The 22,022-nt window shown below is 45.8% G+C and overlaps 1 protein-coding gene across 1 annotated transcript in view; it reads right to left on the reverse strand.

Moving 5' to 3' along the window:
• The window catches only part of LOC106564817 (protein jagged-1b), a 30,204-nt gene extending 8,627 nt beyond the window's left edge, over window positions 1-21,577 (reverse strand). Inside the window, exons 1-14 of the mRNA XM_014131245.3 lie at window positions 21,223-21,577; window positions 20,467-20,769; window positions 14,338-14,395; window positions 11,889-12,146; window positions 11,021-11,081; window positions 9,626-9,756; window positions 9,168-9,287; window positions 7,099-7,212; window positions 4,927-5,040; window positions 3,520-3,633; window positions 2,770-2,816; window positions 2,003-2,176; window positions 1,090-1,240; window positions 30-194 (exon numbers count right to left, since the gene is read on the reverse strand). Coding sequence (XP_013986720.1) covers window positions 30-194; window positions 1,090-1,240; window positions 2,003-2,176; window positions 2,770-2,816; window positions 3,520-3,633; window positions 4,927-5,040; window positions 7,099-7,212; window positions 9,168-9,287; window positions 9,626-9,756; window positions 11,021-11,081; window positions 11,889-12,146; window positions 14,338-14,395; window positions 20,467-20,769; window positions 21,223-21,294 — 1,882 coding nt within the window. The 5' untranslated portion in view covers window positions 21,295-21,577. The remainder of the gene's footprint in view (window positions 1-29; window positions 195-1,089; window positions 1,241-2,002; window positions 2,177-2,769; window positions 2,817-3,519; window positions 3,634-4,926; window positions 5,041-7,098; window positions 7,213-9,167; window positions 9,288-9,625; window positions 9,757-11,020; window positions 11,082-11,888; window positions 12,147-14,337; window positions 14,396-20,466; window positions 20,770-21,222) is intronic.
• Window positions 21,578-22,022: the final 445 nt, after the last annotated feature.

Consider the following 22,022-nt stretch of genomic DNA (forward strand, 5'->3'; position numbering starts at 1 on the left):
CCTTGGTGGAACTGGGGGAAGTCACTTACTCTCATGGCAGTATGTCCCGGTGAAGCCCTCCTGGCACTCGCAGCTGAACTGGCCACCAGCCTGGCTCCGGCAGCGCCCGTGGGGCCCGCACACATTGGACGAAATCAGACGCACGCCCCCAGGGGTGCTGTTGGATGCCACGGCAACCGTGCAGCTGTCAATCACTGAGGGAGAGAGAAAGGGCATATATGGCAATAACATAAATAAATGTTGATATCCATTGCACAGAACTGACGTTACCACACATCGTAAAAACCTTCAAACGCTTTGGGTGCTACAGCTTCCAGTAAATAAATATTCAACAGATACAACATATGCCAAGGCCCTCCTAATTTCTTCAATCTGTGGTGTGTATAGATAAAAGTAGTTAAACTAAGTACAAGGGTATAAACCCTTATCAGACTGTCGTAATTACGCTCAAAAATGCGCACAGACACACGCACGCCACAGAGTGAGAAATTTAAGGGGGTCTATTGAGGATTTAGCAGGAAGAACACACACAGAGCACTTCACAGTTTGCCAGATTTTTCTGAGGCGTTTTGGAGAGACGAACAAAGTCTAGTAGGGAGGAGAGGAACATTTTAAGAAGCTGAGGCAATTTGTCAGAAGCAGGAGGGCGGCGTGGGGGGGGTGTTCTTGAAGGGAGTGTCTTGTCAAAAAAAGTAGTCTGGCAGCAGTAGCGACTCAAAAACATGAAACCAAACCTTAACCCTTCCCATGGTAACGAGGCCCTGGGGGACCGGCGGAGAACGGGTTAGTGCCGTGCGGGCTTGCTAACCCTAGGTCTTCACACACAATGGTGTGACACACACCCAGCACAATGGCCTTGAGTTAGCGGATTAGATTACAGACTCTGCGGGCTAAAAAGCCCCCCTCTCAGATTTACAATTGGCTATAAAAAAAAAAGCAAAGGGAGACAAGTGACCTCAAATTTTTGGGGTTAGCTTTCATTAGCATTAGCCAAGCTAGCCGACACTGGCTAGGCTAACACTGAAAACCAACAGACTTCTACAGCACTGTAAAGACTGCACAAGGCTAAATCAAAACGCTAATATGAACCTTTGCATGGTGTGGTACGACAGTGGTCCTTCAAATGGGAACAGTTCTTGCCCTCGTAGTCTTCGGGACATTTGCAGAAGTAATCGGTAGCCAGGTTGAAACACTGGGCCCTGTTTTGACATGGGCTCGGCATGCAGTAGTCGATATCCAACTGAGAAGGCAAGAACAAAAACAAAAGATTGGTTTAGACACAAGTCATGTAAAGTAATACCTGCCATTTTACCTTTTCCATAATAACCCATTGTGGACTTCACCACGGAAACCTGCTAAAGAACCATAAACAAACACTAAGCGGTGGGGAGTTGGAGGAGGCGGGAAAAGAGAAGACAGCCCAGACGGAAGGTTCACAAGTGTTAACAAGCGCGACAAAGCTCCGGTTTAGAGTTGCAAAGAAAAACGATCGCAGAGAGAAACGCAGGTGCGTTTATAGTGGGGGGGAACGAAAGGTAGCAAAAAAAAAAAAATTAATTAAATAAAATTCAGAATGGGGGAAAGAATAGGAGGGAAACAATTGAAGAGGAGGATATCAATGAAAACATATCATGGTGAGGAGATTCACGCAGGAGAGAGGGTGGTAGTCAAGGAAAGTTGGCCCTAACCACCGATCTAGGATCAGATTACCCCATCTCCAATCCTAAAGTTAAACCATTAAAAAAGGTATGGGGAAATATGGTATCTGACCGTGGATCAGTGGTTTGAGGTGACTGCAACTTACTCTGGATTTACTCAAGATAAGTTGGCCCTAACACCATATCTAGGATCAGCTTATACTACCTCCAAGTCTAACCATAAACCATTACAAGGATGGGGCAATATCTGCTCCTGAATCAGTGTCGTGGTTTAAGGTGACTTGGACCAACTCTGGGTGGGCTCTGGGCACAGTGAGGGGGGTGTGGTGCCAATCTCTGCTCACCTGACAGAAGTTGCCAGAGAAACCGGGCAGGCACAGGCACTGGAAGCCATTGACGTCGTCCTTGCAACGGCCGCCGTTCAAGCACGGGCCACTGGCGCACTCGTCTATGTCCTTCTCGCAGTGCTCGCCGCCGAAGCCCGAGGGACAAAAGCAACGGTACCCATTCACCATGTCCTAGGGAGGGGAGGAAAACAAAAGAAAGGGGAAAAAAAATACAGAGAGAACAGGGTGTTGGGGGTGAGTGTGGGAGGTACGGAACAGGGCGGTGAGGAAAACAAGCCATTGTGAAAGGGTTGGAAAAGAATTAAGCAAGATTTATTTTTCCTGGCAGGGGACGAGAATGTTTATGGTAATCTGATCTATTGTAGTCATGAAGACCTTCCGCCTATTCCCTCCCTCCCTCCCATTCTCCCCTCCTACACAAGCATTCATGTCTTTCTGCCCCTCTCTTTGTTAGCATTGCCCGAGCAACTCTGTCATGCCTGTGTTCTTGAAAGCATGTCTCAGCAGTTTGCCATTTTTAAATCCGCCATAAAGGAAAAAGGGGGAGAAAGAGGGGAAGGGCGAGAGAAAGAAGGCAAAAAACAACTCCAATATGCCAGGAAGTGTCCGGAATATGTATATCGACCAGGATCGGTACATTATGGAAAAATAAGAAAACATCTGTGTTCCTAATGGAACCCTATTCCCCATGATAGGGTTCTGGTCAAAAGTAGTGCACTATATAGGGAATAAGATGCCATTTGGGAGACACCCAATAAACATACCTTGCATTTCCCCCCATTTTGACACTGGTCCTGGCAGTCATTGATATCTGCGGAAACAATTTGTAACAATCGAATAAATAATCATTTAAAAAAATGTATACAATTTGAGCTCCGCCGAGGCGAGGCCTTGATAAGGCTTTCTTGTCAAGATTTCTGACAAGCTTCCTCAAGATAACCCTTGTTTGAGAACGAGTGGGGAGGAAAAAAAAGGTGCGATTCATGCAGGCCTCGTGCACTGGGGCTTCACACAATTGTTTGAGCCCCCATGTTATCTGCACATTATCGTCTGCCCGGCTGTGCAAGCAGACAATGACTTGAGATAAAAAATAAAAAAAAGTGGATTATTTTTTCTTTGTCATCTATTTTCAGACTGACCACTCCAGAACTACTTGTCCAGGTTCAGAGCCTTCATTCTCGTGAACTCACTTCCAAAACTGGCCCTACAACAGTTACTCAAAGTTGCTACTGGCACTTGACAGTGCCATTTCTTCATTTTAGAACAGGGGTGTGCAACTTTGGACTCTCGAGATTGAATGGCAGGGTGAGCAGGTTTTTTTCTCCTACCACAGGCACGAACACACTTCAACTAATCATGCTTTCAATTGCCAACCATGATTAGCTGATTAGCTGAATTACCCATGTTAGCGCTGTGCTGGAACAAAAGCCTGCATCCCCCGCTGCTCCCTGGAACCAGACTTGCCCACCCCTGCATTAGAACAAGTGACAGGCCTTTTCATTGAAAACACTCACTGGTGTCGCAGTTTTGGCCCGTCCAACCGGGGAGGCACTCGCAGAAGTACCCTCCAATCAGGTTGCGGCAGGAGTTGGCATTCAGGCAGGGGTCGCCTTCGCACTCATTGGCGTCTGAAATGCATAAAAACAAACAGGTCAGAAAGACAGAAAAATAAACATTTCGTTCCTTCATTCCTGTTAAAGGGGATTGGGATGAGATTGGAGGGGTCGGCAGCCATAGGAATAGATCATTTAAATGGTTTCCCCCCGTCACCCACCCATTGACTTGGGGATGCCTATTCTAGAAATTATATTTCTATGGTCTTTTCTGGTGGTCTGCTGTGGTTTGCATTCAAACCGCGTTGGGGCCTGTCCCCATGGCAAAAGGCAATTGTGGACAAACACAAATATGCCGGGGGGTGAAGGGTAGTGGATCAAGGCAGCAGTGAAGAGTTAGTGGCACCCATTTTCTTGCTCCTCACACTAAGAAGGGGTGAGGGAGAGGAGGCATAAGAGAAGACAAGGGTGAGAATGAGTGGGGGGGGTAGTTAGAGAATTAAGGCAGAAGTGAATAGTGTTAGTGGCACCCATCCCCTCGCTCCTCATTCTAAGCCCTTTAAAACACACTGCCATTCCTCAAAGGATGATCCCCCGGCTTAGGAAACCCCACTTTATCCCTGCCCTGAGGATTCCCAAAAGCAGCCATGGAATGGAATGCCGAAGGAATTTTTCCCCATCCTGGCATGCCCGCTTCCAAATCTTCACACTAGAGCGCCATCAAAAGTCAAGGGTGGTATGATGAAGAGGAATTTGCACTTAGAAGCTTTTCTAAAGGTCAGTTTTGAGATTTCACCCCCTAATGGATAAGGTTCGGATTTGGAGAGTGTAAGCTGGTTCTAGATCTGTGCGCTAAGGAAATCCTCTAATTGTAGCAAGGTGGTTAGAAGTTGCCCTCAACCGCAGATCTAGGAAACTAACTTTAACCATTAGAGAGAGGAGATATTTGACCCTGTATCAGTATATAATCTACCAACTCCATAGTGGGCATAGAGATCAATACCCTCTCTATGGTAGTAGGTTATAGGATATATAGGTGGTAGTGGGATAGAGGACTAGGCTGTTGTGAGATAGAAGGTAGAGGTTTGTAGGATTTACGAGTACTCAGTCGTTTCTGTGTCAAAAGGGATACAATAGGAGTTGGGTTTTGTGGGATATAGGTATACTTTTTTTAGGATAGAGGATGACAGCGAACTAGGTGGTTGTAGATAGAGTAGGTGCAGGGGTTTGTGGGATATATATATATATATATATATATATATTTTTAGGGGGGTAAATAGAGGACGAATGAGAGCTCAGTGGCTGTATGAGAGGGTGACCGTATGATAGAGGTGGTGCAGGGTGTTACTGGATAGAGGACTGACTGACCAATGAGGCAGGTCTTGCCGCTCCACTGGGAGGGACAGGTGCACTTGAAGCCGTTGACCTGGTCCTGGCAGGTGCCCCCGTGGCCACAGGGGTTGGGGAAACACTCGTCCACATCTGGAGGGAGGGAGGGAGGAAACAAGTGTGTTAGGACTACACGTGGAATGACAAATCAGAAGTCCATGACTATGGCTAGGTCTCCAGCGCTTGAAAGGCTGATGGTGTCTTGATGACCCAAAATAATTAACTTTTTTTTTTTTTTTTTTAAATGTCCCCGCCGTCATTGACTTTTCCAAAATAAAGTCTATCGAACACACTGTTGTTGTTAGAATCTTAACCCCTATTAATAATCACAAACAGAACTGGAGTTATAACCCGTTTTAGGAGGGCATGTCATGTTTGTATGGTCCCCCCCGTTGCGCCTCTTTCTCCTGATAGTAGGGCCTGCTCCCCTCCTCCTCTCGACAGTTGGGAGGTGCCGTGCCTAGTTGATAATCCCCCTGATAATTGCCTCGAAACTGAACTATAAGGAAACTCATTTCACACATAAGAGCTGAAGAAAATAAAAATGAAGTAAATGATGATGGGGGAGAATGGGTTGATGAGCGAGGGGAAGCGAACTATGCAATCACCAGTTTGTGAATGAAGAACAGAGCTGGCCATTCTATTCATCTACTCAAATGATAATCTCAAAAACGGTTGAGGAGAGAAATGTCAACACGGACAATTTCTTCACGTCACCGTCATTGGCGAACAAGTTGCTGGCAAAGAAAACAAGCCCGGTTGGCACCATGAACAAAGCGAGGCGGGAGCTTAATATCATGCCGTCTGGTTTGCTTAATATAAGGATTTAAAAAAAAAAATGTATAGCATTTACTTGTACTTTTGATCCTTAAGTATATTTAAATATACTTTGATACTTTTACACTAGTAGTATTTTACTGGGTGACTTTCACTTGAGTAATTTTATATAAAAAAAAAGGTATCTTTACTTTTACTCAAATATAACAATTGGGTATTTTTTCTACCACTGTGCGCGTCGCCATAAATAAAATCAACTTATACAATGCATTATGCTCTTCTGTGTCACACGTGTTGTTTTTCCTATGAGAAAAAGATCCTAATGTTTTCTACTTTATTCTATTCCATAGGTTGTTGTGGATTTTTGGGATCAAATGGCACAGCTGTACACAGTGAAAGGAGGAACTTGCCGCTGGCCTGTCACTGTGTTCTACAACACGCTTGACTTGGCTGCCGTCAACACACACGTGTTGTTTAAGCAGTGCATGAACCCCATGAGCAGGAGAGACTTCATCATGAGTCTAGCACACGGGCTACGCGAGTGACATGAGGGTCAAGGCAGCAGCAAAGATTCCACTAGAGGAATTGCGCAAGCCAAGGAGAAACTGCCAGTTGGGCAGATGCGCTCGCAACAAAACCCACGAAACCCGTTTCAGCTGCAAGCGACTTGTTTGTGCCAAGTGCTGCAAGCGGGCGACGGCAGTTTGTGATGACTGTTAGAGCAAGGGATAGCACCCAAATAAGATCCAACTGATGCCATTACGTGAAGATGAGCACCATACCGTAAGCGCGAGCGAGGCCGCAAATAATGTGTTCAATAACTGACCATTTTTGACTGCCGCCATAAAATCGACACATTCATTATAATGCCATCAATGCTTTTGTGCTGATTTTCACTACTATCAAGCAGAAATGGCGCTAATACTGATGTTTATGCAACTGATATATTCTTCAATTGACCGCGCGTCTTCTTGGTTTAGGTATTTTAATTTGTCTTGTCGTTATAAAAAGAAGCAGTACGGTGTTCCAATGCACATGCTTTTTGTTTCATAGATTTAACAAAAGGCACTCTACAAATAAAATCGATTTTATACTTGAAATTCTGTGTTGTGTTCTCCTCCCACCCCAATTTATTTTTTCCATGTTACCTAAGACCTTCATAAACAGCAACCCAATGATTATTTTTCCGATAGCATATATTACATTTATTTGACTGTTAGAATTTTGACGTCCAAAAGATGTCATTGGTACGAAGGGGCCAGGCTTTTCTAGTGCTAGAGGCCGGTGAATGTACAAGGGTAAACCCACTGAGTATAATATTGAATTCAAAATCACCTAAACCTCAGGTATTACATACTATAATGTATTACTTACTGATACTGCAGGAGGGGCCACTCCAGCCGGGGCCACACTGGCACTCGAAGCCCTGACTGGTCTCCACACAGCTCCCTCCGTTGAAACAGGGCTCCGACAGACAGGCATGCTCTGCTGTGGACCGAGAGACGGAGCGAAACGAGACAGAGAGAGAGAGGTAGATCGAGTGGGTAAAAGGAAGAGGGGAAAGGTAACGAACAGAGAAAGGTAGAGAGAGAGAGGGAGAGGAGAGAGAGGGAGAGAGAGTTAAACTCCTAAACTGTTCTCACACTGCAGGAGGGTGGGGTGGGTTTTCCCCTCGCTGCTGTCGGTTCCCAGCGGCTCTCTGGCCCAGCTAGGCTACAGCCAGTGGAGTGGAAAGCCCCTTTGACCTCTCACTAACCAGCTCTGGACCACACCGCAAGACGAGGAGCGAGAGAGTGAGACAGACAAGGGAGGGAGAGATAGGGAAAGATAAAGGCGCTGAGTGCAAGAGAAATAAACAGAACAAGAGAAAGAATTACATTTCCTCACTGAGAAAAAGACAACCAGACAAAGAATAAAATACACAGAGAGAAAGCAAGAGACAGAAAGACAGGGTCCATTCCCCCACTAGGCCTACTTTGTTAGAAAAAAACATCCCCTCTCCCATTTCACTTTCACTAGCCCCCCAGGGCCCTAGCCCTATAGTCTTAGCATTAACTCTAGCCAGCTAGCAGGAAATCGTCTGTCATGGCACACTGACCTGCAGAGCGACGCGCCATGACTTCCACCCGAACGCAAATCATTGTCCATCCCTCCACGGGAGGACGAGAGAAGAAAGGAGGGAAGAGAATAGCAAACTCACAAGTCACGACGGATTCCTCCGCTCAAATCAATTAGTGCTCTGCATTCTTTGGCAGGCAGACTGACCCGCATCACAAATGGTACCCTAGTCACTATATAATGCACTACGTTTGACCAGAGCCCTATTGGCCCTGGTCAAAAGCAGTGCACTGAAAAGGGTGCCATTTGGGACTATCCCCGAGGAGGGAGGCGAGAAGACTGTTGATTGGTGTCAGCGGGCTAGGGGCAGGGGAGGAAGAGAGAGGGATAGAGGGAGGGAGAGGAGCACAGGAGGGGGGGGTTTAATGTTGTTGGGTCTGGCTGGGAGAGAAAAAGAAAAGGAGAATTCAGGCTTGGTTGGAAGCTGGAATCCCCCTATTCTTTCCCTCGTTCTCTCCCTCCTTCCTCCACTCCCTCCCTCGCTCTCAAGATGACCGGCAATAGTTTTCAAACCCTCGCTACAGAGGTGGCAACTGTCCCAGACAAACACAGAGCGGGCGTGTTTGACTGCCAGCGCCTACAGGGAGCTTCCTCCTCAATTAGCTGAGTCATGTCTCCATTGACCCCCATACAAAACGAGGGCCATCTACTTATCCTAATGAGCGAATCCGACCCAACTTCATCGAAACGTCCACAACTCAAAAATAATGACATACACAACTCATTCCTATGATCAAAACTCAAACTTTATAGAAACCAACCTTGATTCAAACAAATGACACATTTAAACAACTTGAAGATGTGAGGTAACTGTTAGATTTGTTGATGAAGGTAGAATACAATCCACCCTCATAGAAAGGTTAGCTCCGTTACTGGGTCTCCTCCCATTCCCGTTTCCCTTGACGACGCCTTAATGAGGTCGTCACCTCCTGGCCGGAGTGACGCAGGAGACCGCCCTACGAACGGAACCTCCCTGGATGGGGTTAAGCACGGGGCTGACCCCCCCCCCCCAACCCCTGAACTATGACCCCTCGACTTCCCACCCCGTCTCACCACATGACTCGGATCTCACAGACCGGTCTTGGGAAAACAAATACCTTTTTCTCTCAGTCTTCACCACAAAATAAAAAAGATTGAGTGGGAGACAGGAGAGAGACAGAAAAATTTAAAGTATTCTCCAGTGTAGTAGATCAGCTGCGCTTGAGTGTCCAAGACTGACTTCCCTCTGTTTTCGACTCCAATTTCACTCTCATAAGGAAGAAACATTGAGTGGAACCAGACCCTAGACACTACAAGAGACTTAAAAACAAACACAGGCGACTCACCTTTTTCGCAGTTGACACCAGAGTAGCCGTCAGGACAGGCACAGTGGTACTTGTCAGGTCCAGTGTTGCTGCAGGTCCCCATGTTCAGACAGGGCTGGAGTGTACCACATGTGTTCAGGTCTGGAAGACAGGGAGGGAAAAGTGTGAGTGGGTGAGGGCACGCACCAGTTTATCAGCTGTATATGTACAGACCAAGGGGGTATACTACAAAGCAGGATCAATGAGTTAGCCTGCTAACTTGCTCAAATAAATAAATATATTTCTTTAATAAAAGCTTGAAATGGGCATGTCGTGATTGAAACAACAACCAAAAACATAAGTTTAGCTTTCTTAATGAACCAGAAAACCAGTAGGGCCATTTCTGGTTGTTTATCAAAGTTAGCTGGTCAACTCAATGATCACGCTTTGTAGTATACCTCTCTGGTGTGCGTTTGCTATTCTTGCATGCGTATGCTTACCTTTGTCGCAGAGCTGGCCGCCAAAGTTTGTGTCACAGAGGCACTGCCATGGTTCCACGCAGGTTCCGTGCACACAGCCCGGGTGAGGGATGCACTTATCACAGTACTCGCCCTGCCAGCCGTACAGACACCTGCAGGACACACGCACACACTCGATAAGTACTCAATACCCGGGACGACCGATCTTAACAACAAACAAAAAATAACATGTATTCAGTGCTCAACACCATCCTGCTTAAAAACACACAGACAATGTATCAATCTTTTAACACACACAGGAATGGGTTGGGCAGGGCTAAGGCTGCTCCTTGAGTAAGTAAAAATGCTTGTCTGGACAGTGAACTAGCAGGGGTAAGCTTCTCAATGAGTCATAACAGAGCGAATCAAAACACACTCCCCCCCTTATAATTCATCCCTGGTATCCATGCCCAGCCCACCCTTGCCTGAGGCAATGGATAATTATCCCAGCTACCCAATATATACCTCCTACCTAATTCAAGCCTACTGAAAGGCTTGAATAAGAGCTGCAAAATCTAGCAAAAATGGACGACATGTGAAACCCTCAAAAGTACCCATTTCACTCCAGCCTTCCTTAAGAACCAGATGTGTGTTCAAGTTCAGATAAAGCCATAGAAGCTTCTCCAGAATCTCCACAACATGCTAATGTCTCCTAGCGCCGCTTTCGATTGTTTCTTGGCTGCGAGACTAAAAGGCTAACGCAACATCAAAGCGTGGCGCTGAAGGGAGGTGAAAGAGGGAAGGGAAACAGACAGGTGAAAGAAAGAAAAAAATCCTTTGAATTTGACAGAGGTCTTCGAGACCAGATTCCACCGCCGCCATTAAGCTCTCACCACTCTGGGGGCCCCCGGCAGACGTGTGCAAAGGGGGTCGAGAGGGGTCGCGATAATCTCCAACCACCCCACATACACTCCCTTCCCAAAACACGAAGGTTCGGGCCCTTCTCAGCTCTGGATAATGGGAGGGGGATTCATTGGATTGTGTTTATTAGGGCACGCAATGTAAAACTTTTTAAAACAGTCACTTCCTGCTTCTGTCCGTTTTCTTCTGTTTGGTGCCTAATGAGCACATCACAATCAAGGGTTGTGACTGATTGCCACGTATAGTATAGAATGTATAGTGTTATCTAACAAAGACCCTTCCAAAAATGACTATATCTCCATTGAGTCTGGTGCCAATCCAAAGTGGGCAGAACGCATGGTGTTGGGAATTCCCCCCGTCAATGGTGTTATTTCCATATGGTACAAGGATGTTGCTGTGACAACACAAGTTGCAGCAAGATTTTGAGTCTGGCTCTTTCCAGTGAACGTTTTACTAACTTAGGTTAGCTGCAAAAAATTTAAAAAAAAAAGTAAAATAATAAAAATCGGTGCTTACTTGCAATCTCCGGGCAATTTACAGGAACCATGTTCAGTGCTGCAGCCTTGCCTGCAAATAGCTGAGAGAGAGAGAGAGAGAGAGAGAGAAGGAAAATGAGGGAGGAAGTAAAGGAGAAAGAGAGAAAGTCCAAGTGGGGTGACAGTGAGAGTCAGCAAGAAATTCACAGGAAAAAAAAGTAAGAGTGACGAGAGGGAGAGAGAGAAAACACAAAGAGTCAGCATGATGATGTCAGACAGCTCCCCCTCCCCTATCTCATCTCCAAACTCGTGGGAATGTCCTAAGCTCCAACCGGGGCAGTAATCCTACAAAATCCAAGACTTATCCCAGAGCTCTGCCATCGCTCCCCGCTAGGATACTAGGGCCTAGGGGGTGCGCTGGTGCGTTGCAAACAGCCCAAATTCCAAACGGCAACGCTAACTATTTGTACAAGCCTGCCGGGCCGGCCATGGCCAAAATCTGCTGCGTTAAGACAATATGCCCTGGTGTCAATGGGTGAAGAAGCCGGCTTGACCCCACCCCTAAATGATATCATTTAGTCTAGTGTTCATTCTCTCTCTGGTCGGATTCACCTCAACACAATTGCAGTCCATTGTCACTTTCGCTCGTTTTGGACTTCCCTTCCTTGCCTTAATGGTGGCATGCTAACAGAGAGGCACTAAAGCACAACTTGCCCTTAAAAAGGCCCACTGTTATTTATAGAACATTTTGATAATTTAAATTATATATTCCAATTGATTCTTGATGAATGTCACTTATCAATGCCTTTTGAGCTTTGTTCAACCTCGAGGAAAAATATTACCTTAGCGTTTGGCTTCACGTTGCTGTAAAATTACAGACAACTACTTTGGTTAAACCCCACTCTTACCAGTGCTGCATTCTAGTCCGGACCACCCTTCAAGGCAGGTCTTGTTGCCGTTGTGGTCGCAGTTGTAGTGGCCAAAGAAGTCATCGCGCGGACGGCAGAACTTGTTGCAGCCGAAACCGTAGTAATGCTCATCGCAGTTGACCCGGATCTGGTACTCGAACTGGCCCACCGGCCCGTTGTGCTTCAGGCTCTGCCACTGGCGGCTGGGGTTGATCATGCCCGACTGAATGGCCTTCTCGATCATCTCGCCTCCCCCACCTGATGGAGGGAAATGGATTGGGGGGGAGAGAGAGAGAGATGAGTCAGAGGGACTGGTAGGAAACACATGGGCATAAGGGGGAGGCAAAGACATAAATGCAGTCAGACAGACACAATATATATATATATATATATATACACAGAAGTCAACACATGAGTATGAGAATGCCCATTCAAGCGTCTTGTTTTGGGACATTTCTCGGCCTTTACTAGTAAAAGGTCTCCAAATATCAGTGGGTAAATGCCCAAACATGAACTGCCATCCAAATCTACTGCTGCCAACAGACATAAGTGATGCCCCCTTCTGTCCCTGCCCACTTCGCCACCCTCTGCTACCCTTGCACCCAAACAAACTCGACCTCACCGGGGTCAGCGCTCGAGGGAGAGAGGACGCCATCCCTACCATACCAGCGCAGCTATGTCACACTGTGTTAGGGCAGTCGCTGCCTCCTAATCCCATTTTCCATGAAAAAAATCCTCTGGTGCTCTAGAAATACAGAAATGCAAACCCCAACGCAATTTTTTTACAGAAATAGTCTGCCCACTTAAATTCCATTCAGCCTCTGCGAGCTTTGACAAGGGGGCACAAAAACGAACAAAAACGTAAGCTTCGAGTTTGTTTACTCCTCTTTTCTTGGAGGGAAAGCTGCTTTGTTACGGCAGTGTTAGTTGTAGTGGCGGGCCGTAGTAGAAATATTCCAGGCCGTTCTAGAATCCTGAGCTCCAATGTGGTATTTCGCCGGTGGAGTGCAAAGTGTGGTCGGGGTGAGGTGACACCCTCTCACTACCTGAGGTCCGGAATAGTTTGACGGCGAGGGGGTTGTGGTTTAGCGAAATAATGGACAAAATGAACCCAGGGTCCTCAAACCAAATATATATATATAAAAAAAACGACCTGGAAGCAAACTGTGACCCACCATATCAAACAGGAAATTCCTAGACGGTTGACGGTGTGACAAATAGAGCTAATGTAGCATATTTTTTAAATATAGCCAACCTCAAGAAAACCGTACTGGACCATCCTGGAGATTTGACCAAACATTCAAACCTCTCAGTTTCATGGTGAATACTGCTCGGGGCAACGAGTCAAGTCGGCACCGACATGATAGTTACCTCGGTAACTTGTAGTTTAAGCTTACGTATGCACAATTTAGAGACGCCAATTCTAGACTAAGGTTAGCCGTAGCAGTGTATTTGGCTAGCATTAACATCACAAATGTGATAGCCTCCAATAAGCAGACTCATTAAAAGCCTAACTGGCCACATGCCCAGGGCACTTAGTTTGTTGACATTGAGTGAGACGGTCAATATTTGGCCTGTCCTCGTTTGGCCCTCTTCCTTGGCAGACGTTTTCATTGATCCAGCTGGCTTGTTGTGTGTGCTTGTCGGTGGGAGGGCTTTTGAAAAATAAAGTCTTCAACCTCACACTAACCTTTTCGCATTTGGCCTTTATTGGCCCGAATGCGATGCTTAGTTTCATGCTCGATGTAGACTTGGCTGTGGTGGAATAACTGCCCTCCCCTCCTTCTGGGCCAAAGCACACCTGGACAGGGGTCAGCGTACCCTGGGGCCGAATTAACACTGGAACTATAATGGTTCCCTGAGGGATGCCAAATGCAACACACAGCCATAACTCCCACTGACTGCCTAACAGTCGGGCTGAAAACAAACGCTTAAATCTGTAGTGTGATGTCTTTCCATCTCCTCCTCACTCACTCCCTTACCAGTCTATAGTACCGTCATTGTTTTCTGAATGAGACCATTGTGTAACATTACAATTGAGAGCCATATCGATAGTAGGGGAGTTCGAGAGACTCATGCTTGATAGTTCTGCCCAACGTTGGTCAGTAATGCCAACCAATGGCTTTTCAAATGGGGGGGGGGGGGGGGGGGGGGAGGGTGCAGGCCATCACCTGCCATCAGTCATAAAGCCTTTAAAAACATTTTTATAAGCACAAGTATAATTTCCCTGCCCCCTAAATGTCCCTTACCAATAAATTAAGCCCCCCACCCAACACACACACACACCTCTTCCCCTTTACACACACGCAAGTAACCGCATTACAGGTTCCTTATTTCTGTCCTGGGACCACCACTTCCAGGTCACGGGGTCGTGTTGCTTTTGTAATGTGAAACCAAATGGAGCAGAGAGAGTGAGAGATGTAACATAATGGTGGGGGATAATACTCACTGCCCGTAGAAGAGTCATTGTTGAAGTCCAAGGCCTCCACGATCAATGTATAGGACCTCTGGAGAGAGATAAGATAGATAAGATCGAGAGAGGTGTGAGGTAAAACAAGTCACAGCTGCATTAACTCCTTCACCGCTGGCTAATACGAGTTTACTTTTAGATTCCTTTCTGCATAGTTCCTGCTAACAGAGTTGGCTGTAGGCTACTTCTTACTTAGCCTACTGTTTGAATGGACATAAAATATTAGCAGAAATCTAAAGAATTGGGGGAGAGAAAGTACCATTTGAGGTAATAACTGTTCTTAGATCTGGCATAACATTAACGCAGTGTGTACCTTTATCAATAAAACAATATATATATATTTTTTATAGGCACACAGTCACAGGGAATAGTGTAAATACAGCCAAACTCCTTCCCATTTGTGAGCACAAACACACCAGAGAGCCGCAAGTAAGTGGGTATGGTGGCGTTTAACTCAGTCTGTCCATTGGCCGTTCTCCATATGTTGCAGATTAGAGAGAGCGCAGCAAGTAACCGCATTACAGGTCGTCGTCCCCCCCCCCCCCCCCAAGGCGCCAGCAGCCCTCTGATCCGGTCGGGCTAAGCCACTCTCCCTTACAGCAACCCACCCCAAAACAAACCCACCGCTTTCCTACCCCCTCCCCGGATAGGGATAGATAATTCAAGGGTGGCGATAAAGAGAGCAAACCGCTGGCATTGTTTAAAAACATCCTGGGTTCCTTTCCTTTATTTTTCCCTTCCAGTGCACCGTGAGTAGTTGTGTGGAGCGACTTGAGGGCGCTGTAATAGTTAGAATAGAATGGAGATCTCTGCTGTGTGTGTGTGTGTAAAAATACTATTTCAGTGTGTGTATGCTTGTGTGTGCGTCGTGGAGATGGGGGGGGGGGGGGTCCATTATTTCGGCACCTCTTTGAACCTCTGTCTCTCTTAAGGCCCCCATCGCTCTCACCGGTATCGGATAACGGACAGCGGAGAGCCGTGGAGGGCTGGGCTGATGGAGGAGTGTGTGTGCCAGTGTGTGTATGCGTGCCTTAATTCATTTGAGACGTTTGTGTACAGTATCATGAGTTTTCATCTGGGTGCAAAATATATTGATTTGTGTGCACAAATAAATGTGCGTGCGTGCTTGAATACAAGTGTGTGTGTCCATACTTGGCTCCAGTCAGAGTGCATGGGCCTCTCTCCACTCGCAACACTCACTTGCCAACATTCACACGAGCACTCCTTGTAGCACTTGTCAATGAAGCTCCAAAAATATGAGAGGGGGGAGGAAAGAGTGTGGTGGTGGAAACAGGGTGATGGGAGGGGGTTGGGGAGGTCGGGGCAGACAGCACTCGCTCTTTCCCCTCCCTCTCCCTTGGAGGCATGCCCGGCCTCTTGTGTGGGGCTTATGGCCTTGCCACTTTGTCCCATTTAAACAAACACGACGCTGGTTCGCTGGCACACATAGCGCTGCACAGCCTAGCAGCGGCTGCAGCTAGCTACATTGTTCCATTGAATCACTGATCGCCATCTTATATGGATGTCAGTCTAATTACTGGTTATTACTCACAGGAAATCCAGATGATGTCAAGATTTGGGGAAAACCACCCAGCAGCTCCAGCTGTGTGTGCAGGCATTTTGCATATGACGATTCATGATCATAACCATTGAAATGGAGACGAGCTAAAACAGTGGTAGCCAAGTCAACTCAAGTTTCTTTTACTATCCAAAGCTTGGGAATTTCACTTGGTTAGCTTCACAATTTAAAAGCACGGTCCTTAAAAAAAACAAAAAAAAAACAACTCCCCTCAAAACTGTCCTTTCCTCACAAATATCAAAGAAAGAGACTTTCAAACCATTTCCAGCTCCCAAACCCATTCGGTTAGTACATGCCACCTTCCGACAGTGCCAAAGTAACGTTTACCAAAACGGTAAATAGCAGCCAGGTAAGAAACCAAAGCACACCATCCCTTCTTTCCCCCAGACTAGTGGTGCCTCTCCAAACATTGTCCCACTTTCTCCCCTACGTCACTACATTCTTGCTGCAATTTGATTGAGTATTTTTGGAACGGTGCCTAACTACATGTTCTGTACCCAGTTTTGGTTGAGGACAGAGGCAGGGCCCAGCGCTTTCACTAGGCTGAGATAAGTGTGGGAAAATAGTTCAAAAGCAAGTGAAACAAGCAGACAAGCCTGGGCACGTCCAGGAAGGGAGTCGGCAGGTTGAGTAAGTGCCTGTGTTTTGCAGAGCGGTAGGAGTAGGGCTCACGCAATGGTGGCCTGATTGGTCTCTACCTATAAAGGGAAACTGATATAAATAAGGCTATTCTTTTTGGGGGAAGAAAGGATAAAATCATAGTTGCCCACATTGAATCAAACCACATTAGTGGATTTATTTTTAATCATGCTTTATTCACCTCCCTTTATCAAAGGTCAACTGATATGGGGCCAGTGTCACACACACAGGTTAAGACTAGTCTTGGACTAAAAAGCATTCAACAGAAATTCTCCATTGAAATCCTTTTTTGGTCCAGGACTAGTCTTAAATCGGTGTCTAGGAAACCGGCCCATAGTGTTTTGACATTTACTAGCTTTCAATGCTTCTGAAACCTAAAATGTCCAGTAAACATTTTATTTATTTAACCTTTATTTAACTAGGCAAGTCAGTTAAGAACAAATTCTTATTTTCAATGAAAGCCTTATTTTCAATGAATTGCCTTGTTCAGGGGCTGAACGACAGATTAGTACCTTGTCAGCTCAGGGATTTGAACTTGCAACCTTTCAGTTACTAGTCCAACACTCTAACCACTAGGCTACGCTGAGTTGGGTGAAAATGTCCAGTTTGACATAGAAGTTTATTTTTAGTCTATCTGGACATGTTGTGTTGAATGTCCACCGATGAAATACAGAGAAGATAAAAGCAGGCTGTTCTGATTACCCTCACCTCATAAGTCACTGTGTGCTTATCAGTTCTGTACTGTCGGACCTCTCTCTGCTCATCCCTCTTTCCATCTCTCCCTCTTTATTACACATTCCCCCTGCCTCTCCTGAACACACCCCCCCCCCACGTTAGATGAGGCTTTTACGACAGTAAGGGAGATAGAGAGAAACAGAAAAAGAGATAGGGGAAACAGAGGCAGACCGATGGATTGGAGAGAGAAAAGACAGTGAGAGAGCAGTGAGACTAAGAATAATCCTTTCGCTAAATGAACAGAAAAAAAGTACAAGCATCAACGTTGTCACTCTGGCTGAACTCCAGCCCGCTGTTTGACTGTGGGTGGGTGGGTGGGGGGGGTCTATGTCGATGTCCCGTCAGAGTCAACTATCCCCACTGGCCTCTATCCTTCTCTAGGCTTTGGCTCTGGGGACTGTTGGCTGGCGGGTGGTGGAATAATAGGCCTACCGGCATTACGTGAGTAAGGCGACCGATGGGCAATAGGGGCCGAACTTCAAAATAATGGCAACTTCAGCACAACGGTTTAGTCTGGGAGCCACGAACGAACCGCGGCACTGCTGAGTCTACTGCTGCATCCTGTTGCTTCCCCCCCAGCCACATTATTCCCGTCCTGGCCTCCCATTATCTCCCATAATCCTCGCTGCCAGCCCGGCCGGGCCGAGGCTATTGTTCAGCCCCCCCCCGCCCCCCGTTAACATAAGCTGTCACTGCTTCTGTCTGGCTAGGGCCGTCGAGCCAGGGGCCGAGAGAGAGAGAGTAGAGAGCTCCTCTCTCCAAGCTCTAAAAAGAAAGAGAGAGGAGAACAGTGGCCTGTGTCACATGCGAGAGTAAAAAAAAAAAAAAAGAGGGGGAATGAAAGTTCAACAACCGCAAGTGAGATGTTGGCGATACTTTTGGCCACGGCAAGAGGCTGCCATTCGAGGGCCCAATAAACAGACTGACGCACATAGTGAGGTTGTTTTGGTTCGCCCGTGCCAATTTGGGGGTCGGGGTTTAGACGTATAAAACAGACCCAGGGCCACTCTAGCCTAGCCCAAAACGTCTAGCCAAGTCTGGGGTGTATTCTTCAATAGGAACCAACAGAGGCAAACTGGACAAAATGGGGAGGGACCTATCTAAAGTCATCCAATAAGAAACACATTTTTGTTGCAACGCGTTTTCCGTTGTTAAATGTTTTGCTACAGTGTGCACTAATAAACACGCCCCTGCTTCTTCGAAGTAAGGGGACGGTGACTGCTTCATTTAACACGCCAGTTACTATAGGGTGGCAGGGTTAAAAGATGGAATGTCTTGGGTCCAGTCAAGCACAACCGCCCAGGCCCAGGTTGACAAAGGGCGGTGGGGGAACAAGAGGCCTTTATACTGCCTGTGTTAAGGTCAGGGGCGAGGGTACACGGCCAGACCTTTGTGAATTAAGCAATGTCGACTGTCCCTATACAGTAGTGGCATAGATGCTGGCTGACTGTCCAGTTTATGGAATATTTGGGAATATTCAAGAATCTCAAGTGTCCACACGTGTGCCCTGTGCCACCAACTAAACAGAACAAGATGGCATAGTTCCAAAAGCCCCCTATTTCTAGGGATATCCTCTTTGCAATCCACCTAGAATTTAAAAAATAATAAATCACAAAAAAAAAAAAAAAAAAATCCAAATTCTATGTGGAAATCTATACAAATCCAACATTGCCCTTCTACAACACACATCATTATTCACCCATTAGGTCTAGCCATGGAGAACACTGTAAGCAAAGGGTCTGGAGGGGAAAAAAAGCTGGCTCCAACTATGCCCCCCTTGCAGGTGCACTCCTCCCTCTCTCTTGCTCCCAGTGGGAGGCCTCGTTACCTAGCAACTCTCTCAAAACATCCAATCACTTCATCCCATTGATGACCTGGCACCTCTTCATTGAATGCTGATGAGTTAAAAGCATACAATTCATACAAAACAGGGGTTATTGTATGACAACAAATTAAAGTGTGAAAAAAACGCCAATTCCCCATTCAATCTTTCATTACATTTCCCCCTGAGCTTGTCTTTGTGGTAATTCTGGGCAAACAAGCTTGAGTAATTAAACATGTTTCCAAATTGCTAGGTAGAAATTGGATGGGAAAGGAAGTATGCAATAGGACAATGGCTTCTTAGCTAGGTCTTTTCATAGTGATATTGGAGCATGTCTAGAAAACCATTTGGGGGCCACATCATTGTGTCCAAAACATATTTTGATGCTGCCAGGGCAACTTACCTGCATTGAAATATTGTCAGTCCACTTTAATTGTCATGTACTTAGGTCAACTATAGCCTAATCATTGAAAACAATTGCTGTGTACAACTAACCTACCTCATTCAAACTTTTTCTTCTCAATTCTCAAAACGACAGTATAATCTCACACAGCCACAGAAAAAAATGAGCTCAAAACATGGTCAAAATGGATGGCTCAAGTCCTTAAAATTGTGGCATGGTAAAAAAAAAAAAATGTACGCACACACACACACTCGAGAACGGTCAACCAGAGGAATGCGTAGAGTTCATTGAGTGAATTCTCTGCATCCTGAGAGCGCATTGTGTGTAAACGCCGTGGCTAGATAACCCAGCTGTTTTATTGCCTATTCTTGCAGAAGCCATTGTTTGACGGTCGGCTACTGGCCGTGCTCTTTAGGAAAAGACAGTGTGGAATGAATCTCGTTTAGGCAGCGCGTCACTGGTAAAATGATGCGACCCTACAGTTCTTCATAAATTATTAAACCTCTTTGGAATTGCCCATTTTGGTTTAGAATCTCGGCCTATTCCCAAGAACTGACACATGAACACTAGTGATGAGTATTCAGACAGCGCAAATTTATGGACGACCTCACCTTGACATATTCACTGCCAATCCGATTTAACGATAATATACTGTATTTGTAAGAATAATGTAAACCCCCCCCCCCCCCCCCCCCCAAAAAAAAACGTTACCGTCTTCTCGTGGACCATTCACTTGCATTGTGTAGCCTGCTAGCCTCACATGACATGCTGACATTGACATATCCAAAAGTTACTTATTTGCGTATTCCTGTCCATTAATCTAAATAGGATTTGGTTGAGCCAAAAATGTTTGTGGTTCAAGTTCTCAACAAACTCGCGCGCCCGAGAGGAAGAACATGTTACATAAACATAACTACGCAATCAACTCACCGGCCAAGCGAAGCTGAAAGGTAATACAATCCTCGACTTGTCACTTCTCATGCTCCGCAAAGAAAAAGTATTCCCTCCGACCACGGGTGTAGAAGCCGTCCCGAAACTGCATGGGCCCGCCGAAGAGACCTTCAACTGGTACTCCTTTAGACACACTTTAAAATAGGTATCACACTCGTCCCTCGTGCATTTGCGATCTGCGGCATTCCGAGATCCATCGCAGCACTCGCCAGTCTGCAGTTCGCCATTCACGTTCTGCATCGATACAATTTGCAATTCGAAGTGTCCAGATGCCACAGCCACCTGTTTTGGAAAAAAAGAACAACATTACTTTGTTATTTCAATGTGTCTTGCCTTTTGATACCTTCCTTTCAAACTGTCAATCAACATTTATGCAAGCTTGAACGTTTCCAACTGTAGAAGTAGATAACTGCAACACATTTTATCAAGCTAAAGTATGTAGCTAATGTTTAAGTTAACAAGCTAATATCGACAATAGCTAATTGTGTGATTTGTAGTCACTAACTTGCAACAAACTATTGCAAAGAAATTCCCATACTGTTATTTTAGAGGCACGCGTTACTGGTTTTTATTTTGGAATATCAAATTGATGGCGACATGAAAACATGCTCAAGTGTTCCAGTGCATCCTCCTAAATCCACAACCAGTTCTTGAAAATGTGCCTGTTGAAAACTGTAAAATTAAAGCATTACTGTATGGACAAAAGGTAATAAGTCGGCTTGAATATCCACGTACCTTAATCCACATGCATTGCAAAAATACATTAATAGAAAAAGCAACACAGATTGAACTCAGTCTCAAAATCATGCCTTCTGTTTGATAGTGACGTTTGCTGCGAAACTAAAAGTCCGGCCGACCTACGGCTCTATATACTCCTCCGATTTGAACATGCACGAGTGGAGAACAACACCTTTTCAAATGAGCATAGATTTCCACTGCAAAATGGCCTGCCCCCTTGTCTCACTCTTTTGTCCTTTCGACTATTGTTCTTTTTCTTTATATATTTCTGATCGCCTCTGATACAACAATACCCACGAGCTAAGAAAGCGACGTCTGTGTCCGAATGACTGTCCCAGACTTTACAGCAAGTTCAGGGGAAGAGGGGGCGGGGGCAATACATGAGTCGCTGTTTAATATTCCTAAGTGGGAGAGGCCTTGAGATCGAAGCCACACCCAATGTTTAATATGCATGTATGTCGTACGTCGTGTATTTACTCCACAATCAACTGCGCAAGTGCCATCAAACAAGGATGCTACTTTCAAATAAGTCCATAGAGCACACAGAAAAGTATTTAGTATTTGGTTCATAGTGGGCCTATTGATCTTGTGTAGTGTTAACCAATCTGGTAGTAATGAGCAAGATAGTTAATTATTCTGATTTTATTGGTCAACATTTTATATATTCTAATAGGGCTACTAAACCTGACCAAGATGATGCAACGATGTGAAAACCCCTTGTTGACAAGTACATGGGATATGTCCAACAAAATTGTCTTGTTTGACAAGGAACATGCCTGCATCCTCATACATCTATT

The sequence above is a fragment of the Salmo salar genome, chromosome 12, assembly GCF_965601325.2.
Source record: "Salmo salar chromosome 12, fSalSal1, whole genome shotgun sequence".
In the NCBI taxonomy this organism is placed as follows: Eukaryota; Metazoa; Chordata; class Actinopteri; order Salmoniformes; family Salmonidae; genus Salmo; species Salmo salar.